This window comes from Mus caroli, chromosome 5 (genome assembly GCF_900094665.2).
Source record: "Mus caroli chromosome 5, CAROLI_EIJ_v1.1, whole genome shotgun sequence".
Taxonomy (NCBI): Eukaryota; Metazoa; Chordata; class Mammalia; order Rodentia; family Muridae; genus Mus; species Mus caroli.
The window spans coordinates 133,397,742-133,421,592 of NC_034574.1; the positions used below are offsets into that span (position 1 = coordinate 133,397,742).

The 23,851-nt window shown below is 51.3% G+C and overlaps 1 protein-coding gene across 8 annotated transcripts in view; it reads right to left on the reverse strand.

The window, feature by feature from the left end:
• Iqce (IQ motif containing E) overlaps positions 1-21,462 on the reverse strand; it is a 39,241-nt gene extending 17,779 nt beyond the window's left edge. For 2 of the 8 annotated variants that reach the window (XM_021163166.2, XM_021163164.2), the window contains exons 1-14: positions 20,908-21,007; positions 18,703-18,750; positions 16,016-16,061; positions 12,238-12,366; positions 11,618-11,752; positions 10,410-10,480; positions 8,994-9,107; positions 8,850-8,900; positions 6,866-6,936; positions 5,551-5,623; positions 5,268-5,317; positions 2,397-2,560; positions 1,879-1,934; positions 249-478 (exon numbers count right to left, since the gene is read on the reverse strand). In XM_021163166.2, the coding sequence (XP_021018825.1) occupies positions 249-478; positions 1,879-1,934; positions 2,397-2,560; positions 5,268-5,317; positions 5,551-5,623; positions 6,866-6,936; positions 8,850-8,900; positions 8,994-9,107; positions 10,410-10,480; positions 11,618-11,752; positions 12,238-12,366; positions 16,016-16,061; positions 18,703-18,750; positions 20,908-20,949 (1,280 nt within the window). In that variant the 5' untranslated portion in view covers positions 20,950-21,007. Of the gene's footprint in view, positions 1-248; positions 479-1,878; positions 1,935-2,396; positions 2,561-5,267; positions 5,318-5,550; positions 5,624-6,865; positions 6,937-8,849; positions 8,901-8,993; positions 9,108-10,409; positions 10,481-10,945; positions 10,978-11,617; positions 11,753-12,237; positions 12,367-16,015; positions 16,062-18,702; positions 18,751-20,907; positions 21,008-21,271 lie in introns of those variants that run through there. The other 6 variants (XM_021163168.1, XM_021163165.2, XM_021163167.2 and 3 more) reach the window with 6 other exon arrangements.
• Between the last annotated feature and the right edge of the window lie 2,389 nt (positions 21,463-23,851).

Consider the following 23,851-nt stretch of genomic DNA (forward strand, 5'->3'; position numbering starts at 1 on the left):
CAAACAGCACCTATGGGGGTGGGGCCTGACACCCTTTCTCTGCAACAGGTTTCAGGGTGGGCAGGGCTGGCAGCCTTGATCATGGCTTTATCACAATTTAAAAGCCTAAGACACACAGGCTGGCCTTGAACTTACGATCTTCCTGTCCAAACCCCTCCAAGTGCTGAGATAACAGGCAGGTTCTCCCTCTAACTCACACAGATGGGCCCAGCACTTCAGCCCTGGATGGCGTGGGTCCAGGCACTCACTCTTTCTCCAGCAGCTGCTCCTGCAGTGCACCCAGCTCCTCTCTCAGGCTCTTCACGGTTCCTTGGAGATGCTCTTGTTCCTCACACGGGGGCACCTTGGGCAGGTCCTCTGGGGATTGGTCCCCTTTCGGCTGCTTTTGCACTGAGATGTTGGATGGGGAGCGGACCAGGGGATTCGGATTCACCAGCTCTGAAGTAGATTGCTTTGGGCTTTCTGAGGAACTCACTTTCTGGAGGCAATGGAAGCGTTTGTTAACATTACCTCTGTTTGTGAGGCACAGGGGCAGCCAATCTTTGGTGTATGGGAGAAGCTTCACTGTGGGGGCTGAGCCAGCAGGGCCGCTGCTCTGGAAAGATCCCCTTCCTAGCAGTCAAAGCCCAAAGTGGGAAAGGGCTGGCCAGGCCCAGAGGCAGGCCATGAGTCAGAGCTACCACACTACCACAAAGGCTACCAGGGAGGTAGGCAGGCAAGGAGGATACAGACATTGGAATGTGGGAGATTTCCAACCCTGGAGATGGACCTTCAGCCAATCTAATTCTGTCTGAAAGTAACGCCTGTCTCCCCAGGCCTTGTCTAATGGGTCTATGGATGTACCTGGGTTTTCTGAATTTCCCAGCGTGCTTTGCGTATAAAGTATTTCCACAACATGCACTTCTTTTGCTTCCTACTTTGTCAGTATGCGACTGTATTTAACACATTCTCCCTTAGGCCTTTGCACAGCTTTGCCACACAACTGGGGGACTCTGGCTCACAACTTTTTCTTTCAATACTTGGGATAGAACCCATCCTAGGCAAGCCCCTGTACCAAGTCACACACGCAGTCCTTCAACAGCAGATTCATTCTAGGCAGATACTCTACCACTGAGCCACACCCCAGCCCCTCACTGGAGGATTCTAGGCAGGGGCTCTACCACTGAGCCACACCCCAGCCCCTCACTGGGGACTCTAGGCAGGGGTCTACCATTGAGCCACGCCTCCAGCCCCTCACTGGGGGACTCTAGGCAGGAGCTCTACCACTGAGCCGCAGTCTTCCCCTTACCTACAGTCTAGGTAGGAGCGGTATCTTTAGGTTACAACCCTGTCATACAATCCCAAGATCTTAACTGGATGGACAAGTTTCCCAGAATCAGTCAGCTCTGTGGGGTTGGTGTGGGGGTGGGAGATGAGGAAATGCTCGCTAGCCTCCCAGGTCTCCTGGTCAGCCATGTAGCTGAAGAGATTGCTAAGAGTGTGAGTATTATATAAAAGTCTGGGCTTTGCAGACATATGCACTCACCAGGCTAGACCACAGGCACTTCATGGTCATACATGTTCACTTGTTGCTATAAGAAGCCCAGTAATCTACACAGAGAAATCCTGTCTCAAAAAAAAAAAAAAAAAAGCCCAGTAATGGGTTCCTGGGCCTGGCCCTCTATAAAATGAGGGCTGTGCATGACACAATCCTGCATCTTGCCCAGACCTGTAAAGAGTGTAGTCTTTCCTGTGTGTACTTGGTAAGGTCTGCAGAGCACCCATACGTCTGTGTTGAGTGACTTGTCTCACGCTGCAGCTGTCTCCCACTGAACCAGACAGTAGCTGCTCCCTGGCCTGGGTAGACCCTGAGTGATCAGACATTAGACCTGCACTTACCTTTTCTAGCTCTGCGATGCGTCTCAGCAGCCGGGGCTTGCTCCAGTCCACGTAACCTAAGAGCAGTAGGATTTACAAGACAGTGTCCATGGGCTACTGTAGTAGGATCACTCCTCTCAGGCATGGACTCACAGCCTCTCCAGGCTGCCAGACAAGCCACAGACCCCAGTGGGGCAGGTGCTTGCCCCCTGAGGGTTCCTTATCTCATGCAGGCCAGGCCAGCTTGGACCTTACTGAGGGACCTAACTGGGCAGATCCCTGAGCTTCTGAGATCTCTGTCTCCATCTCCTGTGTACTGAGATGTGTGCACTATAGTGCCAGGGTCATGTAGTGATGGGGCTCGAACTCGGGGCTCCATGCACGCTAGGTGAGCACTCTCCCAGGTGAGCCACATCTGCAGCCGGATGATTTTTCCCATTGATAAACTCCAAACTCTAATCTCACTCTCCACTCCTGAGACCCTTTTCTTTCGCCTGTCTCCTCAGGCCTCCCTCTGTGAGTGGCCCACAGGTAGATACCCTTTATTTTGGAGATGGTGGGTGAATTGCTCAGCATGCGGTCCAGGTCCTCCTTCAGGCTCTGGTTCTCCTCGGTCAGCTCCTGCACACTCCGTGTTAGGTTCAGCAGGGCACTGCTCATCTTCTTCTGCCTCTTCACACCCAGTTTCTTCTCCACCATGGGCCTGGGGGAAAGCAAGGGCCAGGCTGAGGACCATGCTTCCAGACGGGCTTGGCAGCATCTTACCCAGGAACATGGCTCTTTACCGTGTTCTGAGGTCAGAGTGGCTCACACACGCACACGCACGCACACGCGCGCACACACACACACACACACACACACACACACACACACACACACACACACACACACACACACGAGCATTACCAATCCGAGAGAAAACTAACCCTGATCCCCAGAGGGGTGAAATTAGTCTAACTCCAGCGACAGAAACAACTCCCCTCTTTTTATTTCCCTCTATTTTTTTTTTTTTTTTGACTCTGGGATTTCATCTAAGGTTAGCCTTGAACTCACGATACAGCAGAGAATAACCCTGAGCCTGCCTCTGATACTTCTTTTTTTTTTTTTTTTGGTTTTTCGAGACAGAGTTTCTCTGTGTAGCCCTGGCTGTCCTGGCACTCACTTTGTAGACCAGGCTGGCCTCGAACTCAGAAATCCGCCTGCCTCTGCCTCCCGAGTGCTGGGATTGTAGGTGTGCACCACCATAACCAGTTTATATAGTGCTGGGACAGAACCCAGGGTTTCCTGAATGGCAGGCAAGTGCTCTACCAACTGTCAACCTCCCCAGTTTCCCCCACTTCTGAGACTGGGTCTCCACATGTATCCCAGGTGGTCCTGGGACCCGGGATCCCCCTGCCCCCACTTCCTGCACGTTGGATTGGTATGGGTGTTACCAGGACCACCTCTACTTTTATTTTTTTTATATTTTAATCTGGTGTGTAAATGTGGCCCTGGAATGGGTGGGGATATAGCTCAGTGGGTAGAATTCTTACCTATCACTTGGGAGGTCCTAGGTTCCTTTCCCAGGAGCACCACGAATTTATTTAAATACACACATAAATAGATAAGGCACTAAAATAAAACTGGTCCTACAACTAACCTGGATCCTTGGGGGACACCAGAGACTGAATTACCAACTAAAACGCGAGCCCAGGCTGGACCTAGGCCCCCTGCACATATGTAACAGATGTGCAGCTTGGTCTTCATGCAGGTCCTCTCAACAACTGGAGTTGGGGTTGTCCCTGAACCTGTTGCCTGCCTGCCTGCGGGTCCCCTGCCTGGGCCACCCTGTCTGGCTTCGGTGGGGGAGGATGCATCTGCTCCTGCAGTGATTCGATGTGCTGGAGTGGAGAGGTGCAGTGTGAGGGGATGAGGGAGCAGGAATGGGGGGACGGCCTCCTGAGGGGATAGTGGGAGGAGGGGGGCTGACATTGGAATGAAAAATCAAACATCAATTAAATATTTAAAAAGTGGTCCTAAACACGGTGCCAAGCGCCCCCTAGTGTGCGCAAGGCTGTGTTGCCACTCTGTTGGCCTCTACGTTAGAGAATCACACTATTCCTTATACTGACAAGTGAACGCAAGAGCCTCAGCCTGCATCCACTGGCCCAGGAGCTGTGGGGTCAGCATTGACTAATTCAGTGTCCCTGGAATGTCACAGGGTATTTACTCTGTGACAACAACAGAAGCGACCCTACTTCTCTGATCTCTGTGTGCACAGGTGGGTAGGGTGCATGTACATATGTGCGCAGGTAGGTAGTGTGTATGTCCATATGTGCAGGGGTCTGGGGCTGGAGGAGGATGCCACGTGTCCTGTTCTACCTCCTTACTCCCTGGGGACAGGGTCTCTCACTGAACCTGGACCTAAGCTGGCAGCCCACAAAGTCTCATGGATCTTTCTACTGTGTAATCCTCTGTGCCGCCCGCCTGCCCCTAGATGCCCTGCCCTGCCCAGCCCTAAGCAGCCATGCCTGGCTTAGTTTAGCAAGACTGACTAGTGTTTTACCATGAAGGGACCTCCTCAGCCCTATCTGGCTCTTTAAGAGAATGTTTTCCAACTACTGTCTGGAGTGACTGCAAGCAAAGGATAAAAGGGACAGTGCAGCTGGTGCTGGGAGTTTACACAGAGGCCTGTGTTATGGGCAGGTCTTTTATAAATAAAACATGTTATATGTAAGCACTGGGGAGATACCGACAGGAGGATACCAGGGGCTCCAGGTTCAGTGAGAGACTCTACTTCAGAAAATAAGGTGGAAGAGCTATCAGTAGAGGAACAGTGTCAACTGGTGGTCTCCATATATGCACACATGTTCATACACACACAAATATGTACATATGGACTTAACTGTTTGGTTTCAGACCCTGGGACAAAGGACTGAGGTGCATATTTTACATATCAAAGCAGACCTGCCCTCCAGGTTCTCCCAGCATCTCTCAGTCCATACCTGGCTTACTCTGCCCTGAACCCTAAACTTTCCAGCCCAGGGGCTGGGATGCCCATCCCCCAGAGGCTCATTCCTATATAATCCAGACATTCTGTTTCTCCCCATCTCTCTTCTCCTCTTCTCTCTCTGCAAGGGCACTCTATCTTTCTCTTCCCCTTTCCTGACCCATAGCGACTTCCCTGACCTTTCTTGGGACCAGTGAACTCACCTGCCCAAGAGCAGTTTCCCGGTAAACCTGCCTTTAATATATTCTAATCTCATTTTGCTGGTGGAGAAATAACCTATCAGTAACATCGCCCGCACTGCCCATAATAAGCATTGCACAACTTCCCCAAAAAGGGAGAGCCAGACAGTGGCTGGTAAGGACCACCAGCTTTTCAGAGTCGCCACAAGGACACAGGAGACAGGCCCCACATGAAAGCATACTTCTTTCCTGTGGCTTCAGAACTCGCCAGGAGGGTCTGCAGACGATGGATCTGTGAGGATCCAAAGAGAAGGTGTCAGAAACACGACAGAAGGGGAAGACAGTGTTCACTGCACCTAGCCAGCTTCTCAGTTCTGGCTTTGTGCAGGGAGAGAAATCTACACTGTGGCTATGCCGCTGCAACCTCTGCACAACGGCTGCACTGAACCTGAGAGCATCCACAGTGTGCAGGTTTCGGGGTCAGCACCAGCCTCCACCCAGCCACATGCTCCAGGGTGCACACACCTCTTCGTAGTATGTTTCCATGGCAATGCGCATCTCCTCCAGGTTGGTGGTCTTCATGTCCGTCTGCAGTTTGCTGGAAACCCAAGTTCAGAATTAGCATGGTGGAAGAGGAGGAGGGACCCCCGGAAGTCAGAGAGGGGATGGCGTTGACCTTGACCACAGGAATTCATATTTTTGAAGAGCAAATGCACCTGACAGAGTCCTTCTGAGTGGCAGCAGCCGCTCCTCTAGGGAGGGAGGCCACAGATGGTTTTTCTCTAAGAAAGGCTGCCCTGGAGACTGGGCGGACAGTACCAAAGGATCTCCTTCAGAGCAGAGCAGCCAGCTTTATAGAGAATCGCGCTGGGTAGGGTGACATGGGAATGTCATCCCAGCATTCAGAAGCCTGATGCAGAAGGGCTGTTAACTCAGCTCAGCCTGGGCTACAATAGCACATCATTCTCTCGAAACAAGACAAAGAAAAAATAAAGCAAACCCTTTGCTCCCCCTGCCATCAGCACTGTCACCTTGCCCTTAATGTGTCACAGGTTTCAAAAAGAAGGCACAGAAGAAAGCGGAGCTCAGGGTACCAAACAGGAAATCAGCATGCACCCAGACTCATGCTGCCAAACTTCATCAAGAAACAAGTTAAAGGTGGCAATGCCATAGGAACCAGGTCTCAGGTGCAGAAGGCTGCTTTAGTTTTCCTGAAATCAACTATATCTAAGATTATCCCTTACCTTACACTGAGACCAGAAAGCAGCAGCAGGACTCTGTGTGTGTGTGTGTGTGTGTGTGTGTGTGTGTGTGTGTGTGTGTAACCTGCAAACTGATGGTGTTTGGGCAGGAGTAAGACATTAAAGAGAGATGCGGATTCCTAATGAAATGTGGAGGGAACTCAAACTAAAGAGAAAGCTGAGCCCCAAGATGCTGCCCTATCACACAGGCTCAAGGCCTGTCTGCCTGCTCAATGAGGAGATGCTGTCTCAAAATAGAGAAAACAGGTCTGAGGTGTGACTCAGTGGTAGAGCTCCTGCCTAGAATCCCCCAGTGAGGGGCTGGGGGCGTGGCTCACTGGTAGAACCTCTGCCTAGAATCCCCCAGTGAAGGACTGGGGGCGTAGCTCAGTGGTAGAGCCCTACTAGGGGTAGACTGCTTGCCCTCTCCCCATGACACACAGGGGAGGGAGGAGTAACATTTCTCATAGTTTTAAGTTGGAACAGATACATGGGAGAAGGAAGGACACACAGCCAACGTGGCGATGGCAGATGGAGATGGGAGATGAGATGCTAGCCCAGCGCCCAGCAGACCTCCCAGCAGCCCCCTCGGGTCGTACTTGATAGTGTTGTCCTTCTCCTTGCATTGCTGCTCCAGCCTGAAGATCCTTTGTTTGAGCCCGGTGATGACCTGCCAGCAGAGGGCCACCACCTTAGCACCATCTCCAGCTCAGGGCTCAGCCTTCCCTCCTAGGTGACCCTACAGACTCTGAGCTTCTCTCTGCCAGGGTTCTCCCACATACACTCCCTCCTTTCTTCCTTAGCACACCCTAGTGATGACTGAGCATCCCTAACCTGTTCCTCACTGAGAAGTGCTGAGCATGTGACCAGGAGAGCAAGACAGCAGCAGCTTCCTGGAATCCACATGGTGGAAGGAGAGAACGGACTCCCACAAGCTGTCCTCTGACCTTCGCATGTGCACCCTGGGAACGGAGTCCCCCTCCCGTAAATAGGTAAATACAAAAAATGCCACTTTTTTTTTTTTTTTTTTTTTTTTTTTTTTCGTGACAGGGTTTCTCTGTGTAGCCCTGGCTGTGCTGGAACTCACTTTGTAGACCAGGCTGGCCTCGAACTCAGAAATCCGCCTGCCTCTGCCTAGATTAAAGGCGTGCACCACCATGCCCGGCTCTCAAAAATGCCTGGGCAGCTCTATAATCGGGTGGGCAGGAGAGCGAGTGTGACATAGCAGATGTGTGGCTCCTGCTGGGCAGGGCTTGCCAGTATTAACCCACAGTGAGTAGGTTCTGAGTGCTCCGGCTTTTATCTGGGTCTTGCCAAATCTGGTCTGCACCATCCTTGCTAATCATGTTGCTTGGTGGTGTAAGGTTTTACTCAGAGTAACTTAAAATAATTTCCTTTCCTGCCAGTATGTAGTGCTGGTGAGATGAGAAGCCAAGTCAGCTACAACCGCCACCCCTGCCTCTTGTGAGCCGGGAGGAGCAGCAGGGAGGAGCCAGACTCACTGTCTTGCTTTTACAACTGAGGGCAGGCAGGGGGCTGGGGTGTTGGGGAGATGTCTCAGCAGCTCAAGTGCTTGTTGCACAAGCATGAGAACCTCAATTTGGATCTTTGGCACCCACATAAGACCCAGCTGTGTCACTGAATGCCTGTAATCTCAGCCCAGGGGAGATGGAGACCGGAGCACTCAGGCATCACCCACACAAACACACACACACACATGCACGCACAAGTATACTCACACACATACACTGAACACAAGCACACACGCACGTGGACACACACACATGTGAGAGAGAGAAAGAGCGTGCACATGCAAACACACACACATGCATGCACATGCAAACTTGCACATGCACCTACACCATTCTTACTGGTCCTACCTTACGGATCTTAGATCTGCAAAATCTTTAGTGACCACCACAGATATTCTGTATATTCCTGACGGATGTAACCTAACCTAAGTCTCTTCTTCTGAGGCATTCTTTCCGGTCCCCTTTAGTCTTAAGGCTTTGCTATACCTGTCTCCATGCCACCAAGCCCATTAACCCTTTGTTGCCGTATTCCTTGACTCATGGGTGGCAATGGCATATTCCATACTCCCATCTCACCCCCATTTTAAAGTAGATCTGTGGTTTGGATGGAACCCCCAAGTTGTACACTGAGATTGTCTTTTTGTGTGTTAGGGTTTTTGTTGTTGTTGTTTTTGGTTTTGTTTGTTTTGGTATTCTGAGACAGGGTCTCATTAACCCAGGCTGTGGCAGAGGCTGGTCTTGAACTCCCAAGTGACTGTATGTATGTATGTATGTATGTACTTACCTATTTATTATAAACTTGTGTTCCCTTCCTAGCCCTCTTCTGCACATTGAAACCAGCGTTCCATACACACTCTCTCACCCCTAGACTTCACTGTGACTACCTGACAGAGGTTTACCTATTTTTTAGCCTCTGCTAGGCCTGCTGCCCCCTGGAAATACTCTCTTGTGATCCCTATGGCTCTATGCACAACAGTTCTAGAAAATTCTGAGCCCATGCCCTTCCCACAGTTCCATGAAGGCTCTCCTTGGAGCAGGAGGTTCCACTTACCCAGCCCGTGTCAGGCTTCTTCTCTGCCAAGGTTCGCACGAAGTCTGGGCCCTGTGGGAAACAGCCAGAGACAGTAAAGCCCCTGGTGGCTTCCTCCCTCTGCTCCCCACAACCCCAGGAGGCCTCTCTGGGCCCCAGACTTACTCGACTTGGATCCAGAAGCTGTTCTATCTGCCGATCCTTTCTGCTGTTCTCCTCTTCCAAGCGCCGAAGTTTTGTTCTCATCAGATCCACATCACTTTTCTGCATGTGTAAGGACTAGGGAGGAGGGGGGTGGTCGGCAAGATGGCTCAGCACGTAAAGGGGCTTGCCACCAGGCCTGATGATGTAAGTTCAATTCCCAGGACACACACACACACACACACGAATGAGAGAACCATCTCCCTCAAGTTGTCCTCTGACCTTTATGTACACACAAAATAAATAAATGTAAAACCAAAACCCAACTGACCAACTGAAAACAGAAACCTAAGGAAGGTCTGTGTACAGTGAATCCCTGAGTAGGGGAGGCTCTCCTCTCTCCCCACCTTACTCTGCAATCCAGGACAGCCTAGATCTGTCAGCAACTCTCCTGCCTCAGCTTCCCAACTGGTGGGATTACAGCCATACTTGGCTTTAAGAGAGGTTTTTAAAGCCCCACATGTCATGTGAGCTGGGGAGATGGCTAGGTGGGTAAGAGCACTGGCTGGTCTTCCAGAGGTCCTGAGTTCAATTCCCAGCATCACTGAGCCATGCCCCCAAACCCTTCACTGAGAGCCTCTAGGCACTAAGCCACACCCCAGCCTCTCACTGGGGGATTCTAGGCAGGGGCTCTACCACTGAGCCACGCCCCCAGTCCCTCACTGGGGGATTCTAGGCAGGGGCTCTACCACTGAGCCACACCCCCCAGCCCCTCACTGGATGACTGATTCTACACAACACTCTGCTGTTCTATGATGGAACACAGGGCCATACACATTCTAGAAAACTGTCTGCCCCTCAGGCAGATCTCCCAAAAACTTACAATGATGAGTTTAAACAGTCAAGGTCATTTTCACAAAGGCCTATTTCTAAGCCCCCCAAAATATGGCTCCTAGGTTCCACTTATAATAGTGACTCGTTGCTGGGGGCTCTCCGCATCTACTTAGGAGTCTCTGAGACTGAGTAGGAATCCTTCAAAGGCACCTTGGCCTCAGCAGTACTGAGTGAAGCCAATGACTGGGCTGCACTCCTCTTCAGTGGGTCTTTTGCTACTGCATAGCTGGCTCGTTTGTGTTTCAGACACAGGGTCTCATGCCTCCCTGGCTATAAGACCATGTTGCCCAGTGCGGCCTTGAACTCCCTGTTCCCCTGCCTCTATCTCCTCAGTGCTGGGATGATCGGCATGTACCACCATGTCTGGAAAGTCCACTACCTCTCCTGCAGCTGCCCAGGCTTTCCTGTCAGCCAGGATGGCCAGCTCCTACAGTAAGGTACCAGGGCGTGGACTCCGGGTGTCTGACAATTCCCAGCAAGACACCTACTTTCAGTCACGTTAGAGCAAAGCTCTCACTGCTGATCAGAAGGCAGCAGAGCGCCTACCTTCTTCAACTCGATGATCTCGTCGTACATGTCCTCCTTCTCTCTGTAGACGGAAGTCCCAGAGACGTGACCTGGAGGGAGATACGAATGCCTCTTAGGACCACATCGTGGGACAGTAGAAAGGACTCTGGTTATGCCTGAAGGGAACCCTGTGAGTTAGTAAAACTCTACTTATTTGCTTGCTTGCTTGTTCTCTAAGATGGGTGAATCTCACTTTGTATGCAGCCCGATCGCCTGGAGTTCAAGATGCTGTGGCCTTCTGAGTACTGGGGAGACGAGGGAGTACTCTTTATTCTGGTTTACTGAGGGCGTGCACGTGTGTGTGTGTGTGTGTGTGTGTGTGTGTGTGTGTGTGTGTGTGTGTGTTGTGAGCTTGTGTTCATGCAGAGGCCAAAGAGGACATCGGGAATCCTACTTTCTCTGCCTTATCTCTTGAGACCAGGTCATTCACTGAACCTAAAGCCAGGCTGGCAGGTAGCAAGCCCTGGTTATCTTCCTGTCTGCCTACCACAGTGCTGGGGTTCCTGGGATCATACCTGGCTTTCAGCATGGGTGCTGAGAGCTGAACTCAGGTCTTTGTTTGCACAGCAAATGCTCTTACCGGCTAAGCTATCTCTCCACTTAATGACATTTAACAGGTTATAAGTCCAAAATAAGCAAATAGGCCTAAACCATAACCCTAATGAGCAGATTTAGGTCTCAGGGTCAGTGAGGGACATGAAGCTGGCTGCCACCATGTGTCTTTGCTAAGCCCCAGAGATACCAACAGGTCCCATGGGCAGAGAGTAGTAAGGAACCAAGAAAGAACCAGCAAGGTGGTTTGGCAGGTTAAAAACTCTGGTCAGCCAGCCTCAAGAGCCCGACTTCAATCCCAAGGACCCACAAGGTGGCAGGAAGGAGGTGACATCTCAAGTTGCCCTCTGACCTCCACATGCGTCCCACAGGACATGCATAACCTACCCATACATCAGGACTTTAAATGATAATTCTATTTAAGGGGGGAGGGGTGTGTGACACAATGCCTTGTCTATGAGACGGTCTTTATGAATCAGTGTCCCTCAGAACATTCTAGAATGTCCTAATGATGGATCTTGTGCATAAAGCCAAACCAAAAGAACAAAACAAACCAAAACCAAACCTCTCACCCCTCACTTGCTAGAGGCTTTCCTTTCTGCTCTCCTGGCCTTGTCCCCGGGGAGCATGCTCACCATGGCTGCCAGAACGCCTGAGGTCTGCCCTCTTCACTCTCACAGCTTCTGTCAGGTAGTCGGGAGTGCAGCTGGGGGGGTGGGTCCACGCGTGCTCCGAGGTAAGCGTGGGGCTCGGGGGTTGGGCCACACTACCTGGTGTGAATGTGCATGGGTTTAACAGGATGGGTACAAGAATAAGGTCTGGCAAGTCCTGTTTCTCATCCAGCTCCAGGGCTTTCAGGATGCCAGCAAGACTGGGTAGCGGTGGGGCCAGTGGTGGTGGGATAGGGGTGCACTGCTAAATGCCTAGCAAGCACCTTGCAGAGGTCAACTCAGGGGGGCCTGTGTGCCTTTTTCCCTGGTGTAAACACTTCAGGTTTCCAGTATGACAAGGACCAGCTCACAGAAACATTAATAGATGTCTCCTGGAAACTGGTGGCAACTGGCTCCATCACACCTCTGCCACAGGGCGGCACTTGGGTATCCTCAGGAGGGGCTGGGAAAGCCACACCCATCAGGGACAAGTTCAGCATGAGAGGATCACAGGCAAGCTAACTAAAACCAGCTGTATTGGATGCGCCATCTCCCATACAGTGGTCTCAAGCCAAAGCACCCTCCTCCACAGGAGAGCCACATACCCTGTTTCGAGGATCCCAGCCACAGCTTCTGTGGGGTCAAGGACATTCGGCTACTCAGAGGCATGCTCCCTGCCGTCTTCAGAGATCGCCAGGAGGTCACTTTTCTGGGTTTGGAGTAGTAGGGCGACTCTAGAAAGGCAACGTATGGTTTAGAGCTGCAGGATCACTGTACATCACCACCCTTACCCTGCAAAGACAAGGCTCAGTGAAATACAGCATTCCCGGCTGTGTGGGCCCAGAAGGCACACGCTCTGGCAAGCAGACATGGAGAAGCTCTGACTGACTGGCTGGCTTACTTAGAGAGGAGCTCTTCTACATATTGCTAGCCCAGCCTTGGCTAGAAACCCTAGAGCTTAAGACACCACCTTTTTGTGTGTGTGTGTGTGTTTTTTTTTTTTAAAGATTTATTTATTTATTATATGTAAGTACACTGCAGCTGTCTTCAGACACTCCAGAAGAGGGCACCAGATCTCGTTACGGATGGTTGTGAGCCACCATGTGGTTGCTGGGATTTGAACTCTGGACCTTCGGAAGAGCAGTCGGGTGCTCTTACCCACTGAGCCATCTCACCAGCCCGTGTGTGTTTTTAAGATTTAATTTTTGTTATTTTAAATTATGCATGGGTGTGTGTCTATGTAGGGGTGAGTGCAGGTAGCCACGGGGGCAGAGGCGTCAGCTCCCCTGGAATTGGCGGGTACCAGGAACCAAACAACAGGTTCTAAGGAAGAACAGCACTGCCTTTAATCACCGGGCTATCTATCCACCACCTCAGTTGATTTTCTTGTCTGAATGTCTTGAAACAGTTCATTTTTTAAACTCAGAGATGGAGCCCAGGGCCTTATGTATGTTAAGCAATGAGCTTCATCCCCAACCCCTCACCGAAGGAGTCTAGGCAGGAGCTCTACCACGGAGCAGTATTTGTGGCTTGGCCTGGTATATTGAGTCTAAGTCACCATAAAGAAGTCCATCACAAATGAGTAAATGTAAAACATAGCTTGGTTTTGTTTTTGAAGAAAGGGGAATTTGAAAATGTGAAACTTTATACTGAAGATGTAATTCTGCCATGCTCTGACGCGTACTGCCCAGTTAAGTTTTCTTCAGAAACATGATTTTGATCATAGTGGGTACACGCTTTTACTCCTTAAGAATTGAGTTTCTCATGTTGCTACACGATGACCACAGAAATAATATTTTTATTTTTTTTCTTTTGCTTTTCTTCAAGACATGGTTTCTCTGTGTAGCCACACTGGCTATCTCAGAACTCAATCTCTAGACCACTCTGGTCTTAAACTCACAGAGATCCTCCTGCCTCTGCTTCTAAAGTGTTGGAATTAAAGGTGTGTGCCAGCATGCCTAGCCAGAAATAAGTTAGTATTTGTCAGACAGTGGTTGTGCATTTCTTTAATCCCAGAACTGGGGAGGCAGAAGTAGGTGGATTTCTTTGAGTTTGAGGCCAGCCTGGTCTACAAAAGTGAGTTCAAGGATAGCCAGAATTACACAGAGAAATCCTGTCTTGAAAAGCCAAAATAGGGGCTGGAGAGATGGTTCAGCAGTTAAGACCATTGACTGCTCTTCCAAAGGTCCTGAGTTCAAATCCCAGCAATCACATGGTGGCTCACAACCATCCATAATGAGATCTGATGCCCTCGTCTGGGATGTCTGAAGACAGTTACAGTATATACAGTATATACTACAGTATACTTAGATATAATAAATAAATAAATCTTTAAAAAAGAAAAAGAGCAGCCGGGCGGTGGCGGCGCACACCTTTAACCCCAGCACTTGGGAGGTAGAGGCAGAGGCAGGTGGATTTCTGAGTTTGAGACCAACCTGGTCTACAAAGTGAGTTCCAGGACAGCCAGGGCTACACAGAGAAACCCTGTCTTGAAAAACAAAACAAAACAAAACAAAACAAAGAAAGAAAAAGAAAAGAGAGAAAGAGAAAGAGGAAAAACCAAAATAAATTAAAAATATATACATAATATCGTATTTTTGGTTGTGAGTCTAGCTTTTCATGCTTGAGACATTTCTTTACCTCAACATTTTAATCTTTATAGAGAAGAAGTAAGAGAAAAATTCCTAGGGCATTTGTCATTATGAAGGCAACGTTCTGCTGTTTTATGTGCACGGCATTCTGCTTGGACGCATGTTTGTGGGAGGGCGCTGGACCTCCTGGAAATGGGGTTAGAGACAGCTGTGAGCTCTCCTGTGGGTGACAGGAACAGAACTTGGTTCCTCTGGAAGAGCAGACAGTAATCTTGCCTTCTGAGCCATCTCTCCAGGGCCTGAAATTATTATTATTTATTTATTTTGGTTTTTCGAGACAGGGTTTCTCTGTGTAGCCCTGGCTGTGCTGGAACCCACTTTGTAGACCAGGCTGGCCTCGAACTCAGAAATCCACCTGCCTCTGCCTCCTGGGTGCTGGGATTAAAGGTGTGCGCCACCACGCCCGGCTCTGAAATTATTTTTTTATTGAGACTCTCACATCTTTAGTTATGTAAGAAAAGACAAATTCATGCAAAAGATAAATTATTCATGTAACATTGTAACATTTACCCATGAAAGGAATACTGAATCAGGCCTGATGGTATATGCCTGTCCGTTCAGCTAAGGGTCTTGTCTGGCTAAGGCAGGAAGATCAGTTCAGTCATCCACAGCCTAGCCTGGGCTATGAGACTGTCTCAACAATAAAAAAAGAGATCACGCGCGCACACACACACACACACACACACACACACACACACATACACACTCATGCATGCACATGCACACAAGAACAGGTCAGGTCCCTACATGTTTGAGGGCAACAATTGTAGGACTTGACATTTATTTGTCACAGAGACTCCTGCACAGGCTGACACCAGCCACTGGGCCCTAGAGTACGGTGACACTGACAGACAACATCAGTCGGCCTTGCAGGTACTGGGACCAACCCTATTTAAAAGCTGTTGCCCTAATAAATACATGCTGCCTCCAGCCACAGCTAGGGACAGAGACAAAGCAGTCTTCGTCCTTCTGAGGAGGAGGAAGAAAAAGGCCTCCGTAGCAGAATGAGCTCAGAGATCCTATAGGGTCAAAAGGCACACGCCCATCTGCTCCATCTGGGGACACACACCCCTCCCCCAGCAAGGGCCCATGTGCTGCTGGAAGAGCAAATCTCACTTCAGAAACATCCTTTTATGGGGCTTGGGAGATGGCTCAGTCTGTAAAGTACTTGTCCCACGAGTACAAAGACCTGAGTTTGCTCCAGCCCAGACAAAAGGCAGGTGCAGTGACACATGTTTACAATCTCGCTACTGGGGGAGCGAAGTCAGCGGCAGACTCTGGGGACTCACTGGACAGCCAGCCTAACCTAATCGGTGAGTGCTGGGCACAAGCTCTAGAACGTGTGTCACAAACAGGACAGACCACACCTGAGGCATGACAACACGGCTTAGGGGCTTCCACGTGCACACACGTATGGGTGTGTAAGCACGGAACACAGGTTGCCTTTCATTGCCGCTCTACTCAGCTTTGAGAAATCAAGAGGAAGGAAAGGCCATCTCTGCTCTGTTCTGTCTGATGGGAAGCCCAGTGGGATGGTGGCCTGCACAGTACTCGGGGACAGTGGTCCCCAAACAAATACAGCCAACCCTGACGCCACTGAGTCCCCCACTTCCGCTGCATCTGAAAAGAAACATCCTTCGCTTTCTCCAGGATGCAGGGAAGGGCCATTCCTGCCACACTGCAAGTCGAGGTGGGGATGAGTTGGACCGAGGTTACGTCCAGCCATACTTACTTGGTGATGTGGAAGGAGGTTTGTGGAAACTTTTCCTTTTAGTTTTCTGAAAGAAAGAAAGAAAAATGACGCATGTTAGGCTTCCTAAGAGCTCTGTTGGAAAACCTCACCATTCTCAAGTGGCCAGAGAGAGAGAGACCCTGGCCAGGAGACCTGTCAGGCCTTGAGGCACTCCATAGTGTAGAGGCTCCTATGCATGGGGTTGGGAGTCAGGAAGGTCACTCTCCCTAGCTGTGAGCACTCAGAAGACAGAGGCAGGCAGATCTCTGAGTTCAAGTCCGGCTTACTCTTCAGAGAGAGAGTTCCAGGACAGTCCAGGTTACACAGAGAAACCTCTTCTTGAAAGAACAACCAAAAAAGTCTCCTGTGCTGTCCCGAGGCTTTGCTCTGCCTGCCAGCCAGCACCTGTGTGTTCACAGCAGAGGCGAAGAGGAATCCCTTGTATGTAAGTCCACGGCCAATCCTCACTAAGGAAGAGAAACCCAGCAAAGAGGAGGACCCTGTATGAAAAACAGTCTCTATAGCAAACAGATGCCCATGCAGTCATGGCAACAAGGTCCTGCAGCTTCTAGGGCGGGCTATGGAGAGTGACCTGCCTTTCCAAGCAGCACAAGGCTAGGCGTGAGGGCCACAGCCCAAGGCAAGTCCTTGCTCCCCTCTGGTGGAAACACTGTCCTCTATGCCCCCAGAGAGATCTGGACACTGCGTGGGGCTTGCTAGGTGGCTCCTTCCCCAGACCATGGCATCAGGATCACGTCTGTGGTGAATATCTTGGGGCTCATGTCCCTATGCTATAAAGAGGAGTGCTCCTGGCTGTGGGACACATGTCACAAAACAGTTTCCTTCCAGATTGAAAGATTCAGTCCTGCAGGGTTGCTCCTCAAGCATGAAGGCAAACGACTCAAACTGGCCCTAGGAAGTCCCTCAAACTGACCAGACTCATTAGGCGTCTCCCTGTCTAAGAAAGCAACGAAAACCTAAAGTTACTCTCAGACAAGACAAGCTTCAAGCAAGACTCCCAGACTCTGGGACTAGACCATCTGCCCGGGAAAGATCTAGACTGGAGTCATTCGGAAAGGCCACTCTCCATCCTCGAGCTCCTGAGGACTGTGTACTGTGCTCCAGGGTCCCAGCTCTGTGAGCTGTCACCCACGCTTGGGTGTGCCTTGGCCATGCAGCTGTCTTTGAGTCACTCTGGTCCTAAAGTAACCCCCTTGCCAATACCCCTCTAGGCAGCTCCTTCACCGAGCGGCACTGTCAGTCTGTCATGGGATCTCAATCTGGGGTGAGCTGTTTCATCTCCTCAGAAAAAGTTTTATCATACAATAACCATAACCGTGGTCCCTCCTCGGGGACGGTGGGCATGCTAAGCCTCCTAAGTGTAGCTGAGGCTTCCCATGTTGGGGCCCTTCAGAGCTCATGTAGAGATAGAATCAAGGAACTTCTTGGGCTAGCCACTAACTGAGCATTCAGCACGCTTCTCTTTGCCGCTCAGCACAATTCACAAAGAACCTGGGACTCTAGCTAATTTCCAGGGGCACAGTGAGTGTTTTTCCAATGTAAAGTGCCTGCCTAGAATCCCCAGGGAGGGGCTGGGGTGTGACTCTGCCTAGAACCTCCCAGTGAGGGGCTGGGGGTGTGGCTCAGTGGTAGAGCCCCTGCCTAGAATCTCCCAGTGAGGGGCTGGGGGTGTGGCTCAGTGGTAGAGCCCCTGCCTAGAATCCCCCAGTGAGGGGATGGGGGTGTGACTCAGTGGTAGAGCCCCTGCCTAGAATCCCCCAGGGAGGGGCTGGGGGCGTGGCTCAGTGGTAGAGCCCCTGCCTAGAATCCCCCAGGGAGGGGCTGGGGGCGTGGCTCAGTGGTAGAGCCCCTGCCTGGAATCCCCCAGTGAGGGGCTGGGGGCGTGGCTCAGTGGTAGAGCCCCTGCCTAGAATCCCCCAGTGAGGGGCTGGGGGCGTGGCTCAGTGGTAGAGCACCTGCCTAGGATCCCCCAGGGAGGGGCTGGGGGCGTGGCTCAGTGGTAGAGCACCTGCCTAGGATCCCCCAGGGAGGGGCTGGGGGCGTGGCTCAGTGGTAGAGCCCCTGCCTAGAATCCTCCAGTGAGGGGCTGGGGGCGTGGCTCAGTGGTAGAGCATCTGCCTAGAATCCCCCAGGGAGGGGACAGGGCATGGCTCAACAGCGCACCCTAGTTCCCTGCGGTCTGGGGATCCCATGTGAGTTGCTATGTGGATACAGGGAATTATGTCTGTGTGTACTTTGCTAAAGCACCAAGTGTCACTCAGCCATCTCTCTAGACCTTCACAATTAATTTCTAGAACTAGCTTTAAAGTGATATTTATTATCTTGTTGCTGCTGCTACTATTGTTCGAGACAGGGTCTTATGTAGCCCAGCTACACTATATAAGCAGAAGATGGTCTTAAACTGATCCGCCTGCCTCTGCCTCCCAAGGGCTGGAATTAAAGGCGTGCGCCACCACTGCCCAGCTTGAAATAGATTTCGAATAAATAAATACATACATAAATAAAGTTTTAAAATGGAATCTCAACTATTTAGATTCAGCTAACAGGGTGATACTTCGACACCATAAGCAGCTCTGGACACCCGTGCCCTGGGTCTAGGGGACACTGCTTTACACACACCATCCAAGGACACAGACACAGGGGCTGGCACTCCTGCCTGTACTCACCGATTCAATGTCAGATTCAAAGGTAATAGCAGACAGACTGTCATCTCCCTGGAAGAAATGCACACAAGGTCACTGGGAGGCAGCTGCTCAGGTGCAGCAGTCCCAGAAGCACACTGCCTGTCCGAGCTGCGGCAACACACCCCAGTGGGCCAGCACAAGGGAAGCTTGGGACATCTCCATCCTGCAACAACCGTGTACCGTGATGGTCAGAGAGGAGGAGGTGGGAGGAAGGGGATTTCTAGTCAGTTAAGAGGACCTAGATCCCATCCAGATCCAGTGCTGGCGGGGGACAAAGGTGACTCTCTAGGGCTCACTGACCAGCCAGCCTAACATGTCACATGACATTCCTCTGCCCTCCATTCACGCGCACGCGCGCACACACACACACAGGAAGAGGAGTGCCTGACCGGGATGGGGGTTGGGGGTAGGGGTGTCCATACTCACATACTCACAGGGGTGTGGTGGGTTCTCAGGCCAACAGTGTGCCTTTAGTAAGAGTTCTCAAGTCAAGAGAAGCAAGCCATCCCCCCACAACCCCCGCTGTTTCAGCGCCCCCGGGGTACTCTGCTACTATTCAAAGAAGGAGGAGTCTCTGCCCATCTTCTGGCAGAAGTTTTGCATACACACCTTTTAATGTCATGCTTTCTATTTAAAGATAAGTAAACTCTATTTGTGTGTGTGTGTGTGTGTACATGTGTGCACGTATGCAGGTGCCAGGTGCCAGAAGAGGTTGCGGGGTACCCTGGAGGTGGACTTCTAAGCAATTGTGAACTGCTCGGAATGGAGCTCTATCTGGCTGCTCATTTGTGTTTGTGTGTCTGTGTGTGCATGCTTGTGGAGGGAGGTCTGAAACAGACCCTGTGACTGCTTTCACGCCTTTCCACTTTGACCTAGGCTTTCTTGCTAAACCCAGTTGTAGCTAGTCTAGCTAGCCAGCTTGCCCAGGGAGTTCCCCTGTCTTCAACGCCTGAACATTTGGAATTACAGGCAGCAGCCATACCCGTGGGTCTTGGATGTGGGTTCGGGAGTGCAGGCAAGCATCTTATCCACTGAGCCCAGTCTCCCCAGTCCTTGGTTACATTTTGGAACACCAACCTCCTGGAGGTGCAAGCCTGTAATCCTAGGATCTGGCAAGCTGAGGCAGGAGGCTGAATTTGAGGCCAGCCTGGGCTACATACAAAGAGCGTTTAAAAAAAAAATACCGAAAATGCTAGCAACAAAATTAATGGTAAGAGTTATACAACTGTAGAAATATGATCTCTTTTTAAAAAACGTATGGGGGGAGAGATGCATATGAGAAACACAATTTATATTAATTGGATTTCTGTGGATGGCTAGGTTATGGATAATTTGCCATATGTATTGAAAGAGTAATGAACTATCTTTGTAATCTCAACACAAGAAACTAAACTTTTTTCTTCTTTTTTCATTAATTTATTAATTTACATCCGGTTCAAAGTCTTCCCCCACCAAGTCCCACCCTTAGTGGGGATGGTTTTAACTTCTGAAAGGTCTGGAGATGCAGTTCAGAGGGAGAGCCCCGGTGAGGGGTGCGGGTGGGGGGTGGCGCTCAGTGGTAGAGCACTTGCTTGGACTGGGAAACTGAGTCAGAAATTAAGTGCTTGCCTAGAATCCCCCAGTGACCCAGCTGGGGAGGTTCATTTGTAGCGCTCTAGTCTGGCATGAGGGTTTCAGTCCCCAGTAGCACCCAAAAAAACAGAGATGAGGGAGCAGTTACTGGGGGCAGCTAGTGAAGGCAGTGTTGAGAGAGCGACCTCCAAAACTAGGCAAATCTTGGAAAGCTTCGAGTGCAGGAACAAGTAGGGAATCCCAGCTGATCTCGGCTGACCAAAGGCTTAGTCGTTCAGTCTGTTGTGGAGCCTCTCACAGGCGTCCCCTGGACCCTTGAAAGTCATATTTCACCATGGCCAGGTCCCTGCCTACCTCCCTCAGTGCCCTTCTAAATCTCAATCCCAAGAGCTTGCTTTCCGGTGTGCTACTTTCCCCGGCCTTGCGGCCTTTACATTTAATGCTCCTACTGGCTCTAAACCTGTACCAAACTGCTCCCTACTTCTCTTTGAGATTGGGGACATCAGCCTATTGCCCTGTCCTATAGCCACCACCCCTCTCCCACCGCCCCCCGGAATGCACAAAGTTCACTTGATACCGACACGCAGAGAGTGAGAGAGAGAGAGAGAGGCACACCTCTTCCAGAGATGACTCCCGGACCTGTGCAGAACTAGCCATGGGGGAGGTTGGGGGCAGGACTTCCCCCTTGCCCTGGATCGCTCCGGGGAGTCGCGAGACCACAGCCTACAGCAACACTTACGAGAGGAGCTTATCGTCGGCCGGCTGCAGCCTCAGACCCGCAGCGCGTGCGGGAGGGGCGCAGTCCCGGGGGCTTCCTGGAAGTAGTGGCCTCCGCGAGCGCAGGCGGGAGCTAGAGGCTGCTGGGGCGCGGGCACAGTGGCGGCCGACGCCCGGAGATGGCTCTTGTGCGGTAACAATCGGGCTGCCGGAGCTGGCTGCCACCGTGCGCCCTTCCTCCCTCCGCCCCAGGGCTCCTTACCGTCTCCGAGGCTAGATCTGTGGTGCCCAGGCTCATAGCGGCAGCGCTGCGCGGCCTCCGGGTCCTGCGAGCTCTGCCCTCGGCTTGGGAGGCCTGCCAGCCGCCCTGGTACCATGGCAACCGTGCCGCGGCCACAGGGCCCCGGATGTGGTCCTTCCTCCCGAGCCCGATGAATCTTGTGCACGCGCAAAGTGTGCGCGAGCAAGGGGCCAACCAAGCACTCTCCCGGGGTTGTACTGCGCAATCGGTTCTTGTGGGCTTTTTTTTTTTTTTTTTTGGTTAGCTGTTTTGTTTTGTTTCTTGTCTTGGGATGCATGAATTGATTGGCCTCCCGCAGGCAAGGCTAACTTTCTACCTGGAAGCCATGCTCTCAGATCCAACTTCAGGAGCCCGGGTTGGATTTCGGCAAACACTGGCTGCAACTATGTAGTCCAGTGGGTAGAGGTTCCGAGGGTCGCTATGTTGAGTTAAACAGAGAGCATAAAGCACCATCCTTAACGATACGCAAGATTTGAGATTGGGGACATCAGCCTATTTACATGTTTATTTTTTCTGTAAAGAAGCTGAGATGTTGGGGGCCAAGGTGACTGACTCCCTAGTTATTAAACCTGGGGTCTGGCGCCTTGAGGATAAGACTGCCCATGGGCCAGCACCAACTGCTTTAAACCCTTAGCTGATAGTTTGCTATCATAAGCCTCTCTGAACTCTCCAGGATCCCGTGGCTTTCCATCCCAGGCCAGATAGGGAGCACTTCCCTGGTGGCCCAGCAGGCCAGTGATAGATGAAAACAGTATGTCATTTGCCTCTGTGTGTGTGTGATCCTGTCTGCCTCCTCAATGCTGGGGTTACAAATGTATACCGCTCTGCCCTGCTTTTCTTATTTTGTCCCCCTCCCGCCCCATCCCATCTCCTTCATGGATTCTGGCGACTCAGGTTCTTAGGCTTGCAAAGGGACTATTCCCCAGCACACATTCATTTTTTTGAGTAAACAGCTCTCTGCAACTGGGTGGCATTGCAACATTAAGCTTAATACAAGGATTCTCCTGAGAGGTTTTTTCTTGCTTGTCTAAGGACCCATGATTTGCCAAAGAATAACAGCCCAGACTCAGATAGTATGTAAACACACAGTAGGTTTTTTGTTTTGTTTTTTGTTTTTTTAAGATTTTATTTATTAGTCTGGCAGTGGTGGCACATGCCTTTAATTCTAGCACTTGGGAGGCAGAGGCAGGTGGATTTCTGAGTTTGAGGCCAGCCTGGTTTACAGAGTGAGTTCCAGGACAGTCAGAGCCACACAGAGAAACCGTGTTTATTTAATGTGTATGACTACACAGTAGCTGTCTTCAGATACACTAGAATCCGTTACAGATGGCTGTGAGCCACCATGTGGTTGCTGGGAATTGAACTCAGGACTTCTAGGAAGAACAGTCAGTGCTCTCAACAGATGAGCCATCTCTCCAGCCTGCAGTGTTTTTTTTTCTGCAGAAGCCCAACATGCTGGGGTCTCCCATTACCAAGATAGAGACAACCAAGCTCACAGGTCTGATTTCTAGAGTAGATGAGCATGGTTCTAGGCATTCCGGAACCATGCCCTAAAAGAGATGTGTGTGTGTGTGTGAGACCTCGGGGCTGGGAACCAAACTCTGGAAGAGTAAAAGGTATTCTTTACCACTGACCCATCTCTCTAGTTCCCGATGGCCTACTTTTAATCTTTATCATTAGAAGAGCAGGCTGAAGTTGTGAAGAGTTGGTTACAATGGATGGCAGAGAGAAGGCAAGCGGGGATAGAGGACTGGGGCTGTGAAGAGCTACAGAAAAAAAGGCTTTGGTGACTGGAGGGTCCTGACACTCTAGACCCTGGAGTTTAGCGCTACCCGCTGTGGGAACCGAGGGTTTCAGCACCGGCTGTGCCGACCCATCTACTGCTGCCCACATCTAACGCTAAAGCTGAAAGCAAGGGCTAGAAGACCCAGTAGAATTCGGAGACCTTAAAAGCCTAGACACGTGGCCTGAGGCCAGCGAAACCGCGCCTCCCAGCGGATAGCCACGCCCACACTGAGCCCGCCTGGGGACGCTCCGCCCACTGCCTGCGTGGGCACGTACCATAGAGCGCCCTGGCGGGGACGTGATAATTCTGAGAGATTGGTACAGTGTGAAAATGCCAAACTGCACACAGCTGGAGTGGGTTTACAGGGTTTGAACCTTAGGGGTGATCGGAACGGCAGGGTCATCACTGGTCTCCAAGCGCGTCAGCCCCGCTCTTTTGCACCCCTCCCCATGTCCGTCACGTGGTACTGGCTTAGGGCGGGGCCTGTGGAGACGGAAACCCGAGCAGCACTGAGGGGCGGAGCCTATGGCAACGTGGAGAGGAACTTCCGTCGGGGGCGCTGTCTGAGGGGCGGGGCCTCATTGAAGGCGGAGTGAGACTTGAAGCTGGCGGGGTGGAGCCAATTCCCGAGGAGGGGCGGGGTCTGTGCTGATGAGGGGCCAGGCTAGCGATTGCGTGAAGCGAACTCTGAGATGGGGCAGGACCTGGGGAGGGCGGGGCCTCGGCCAGCGTAAAGCGGAATTTGCGGAGGGGAG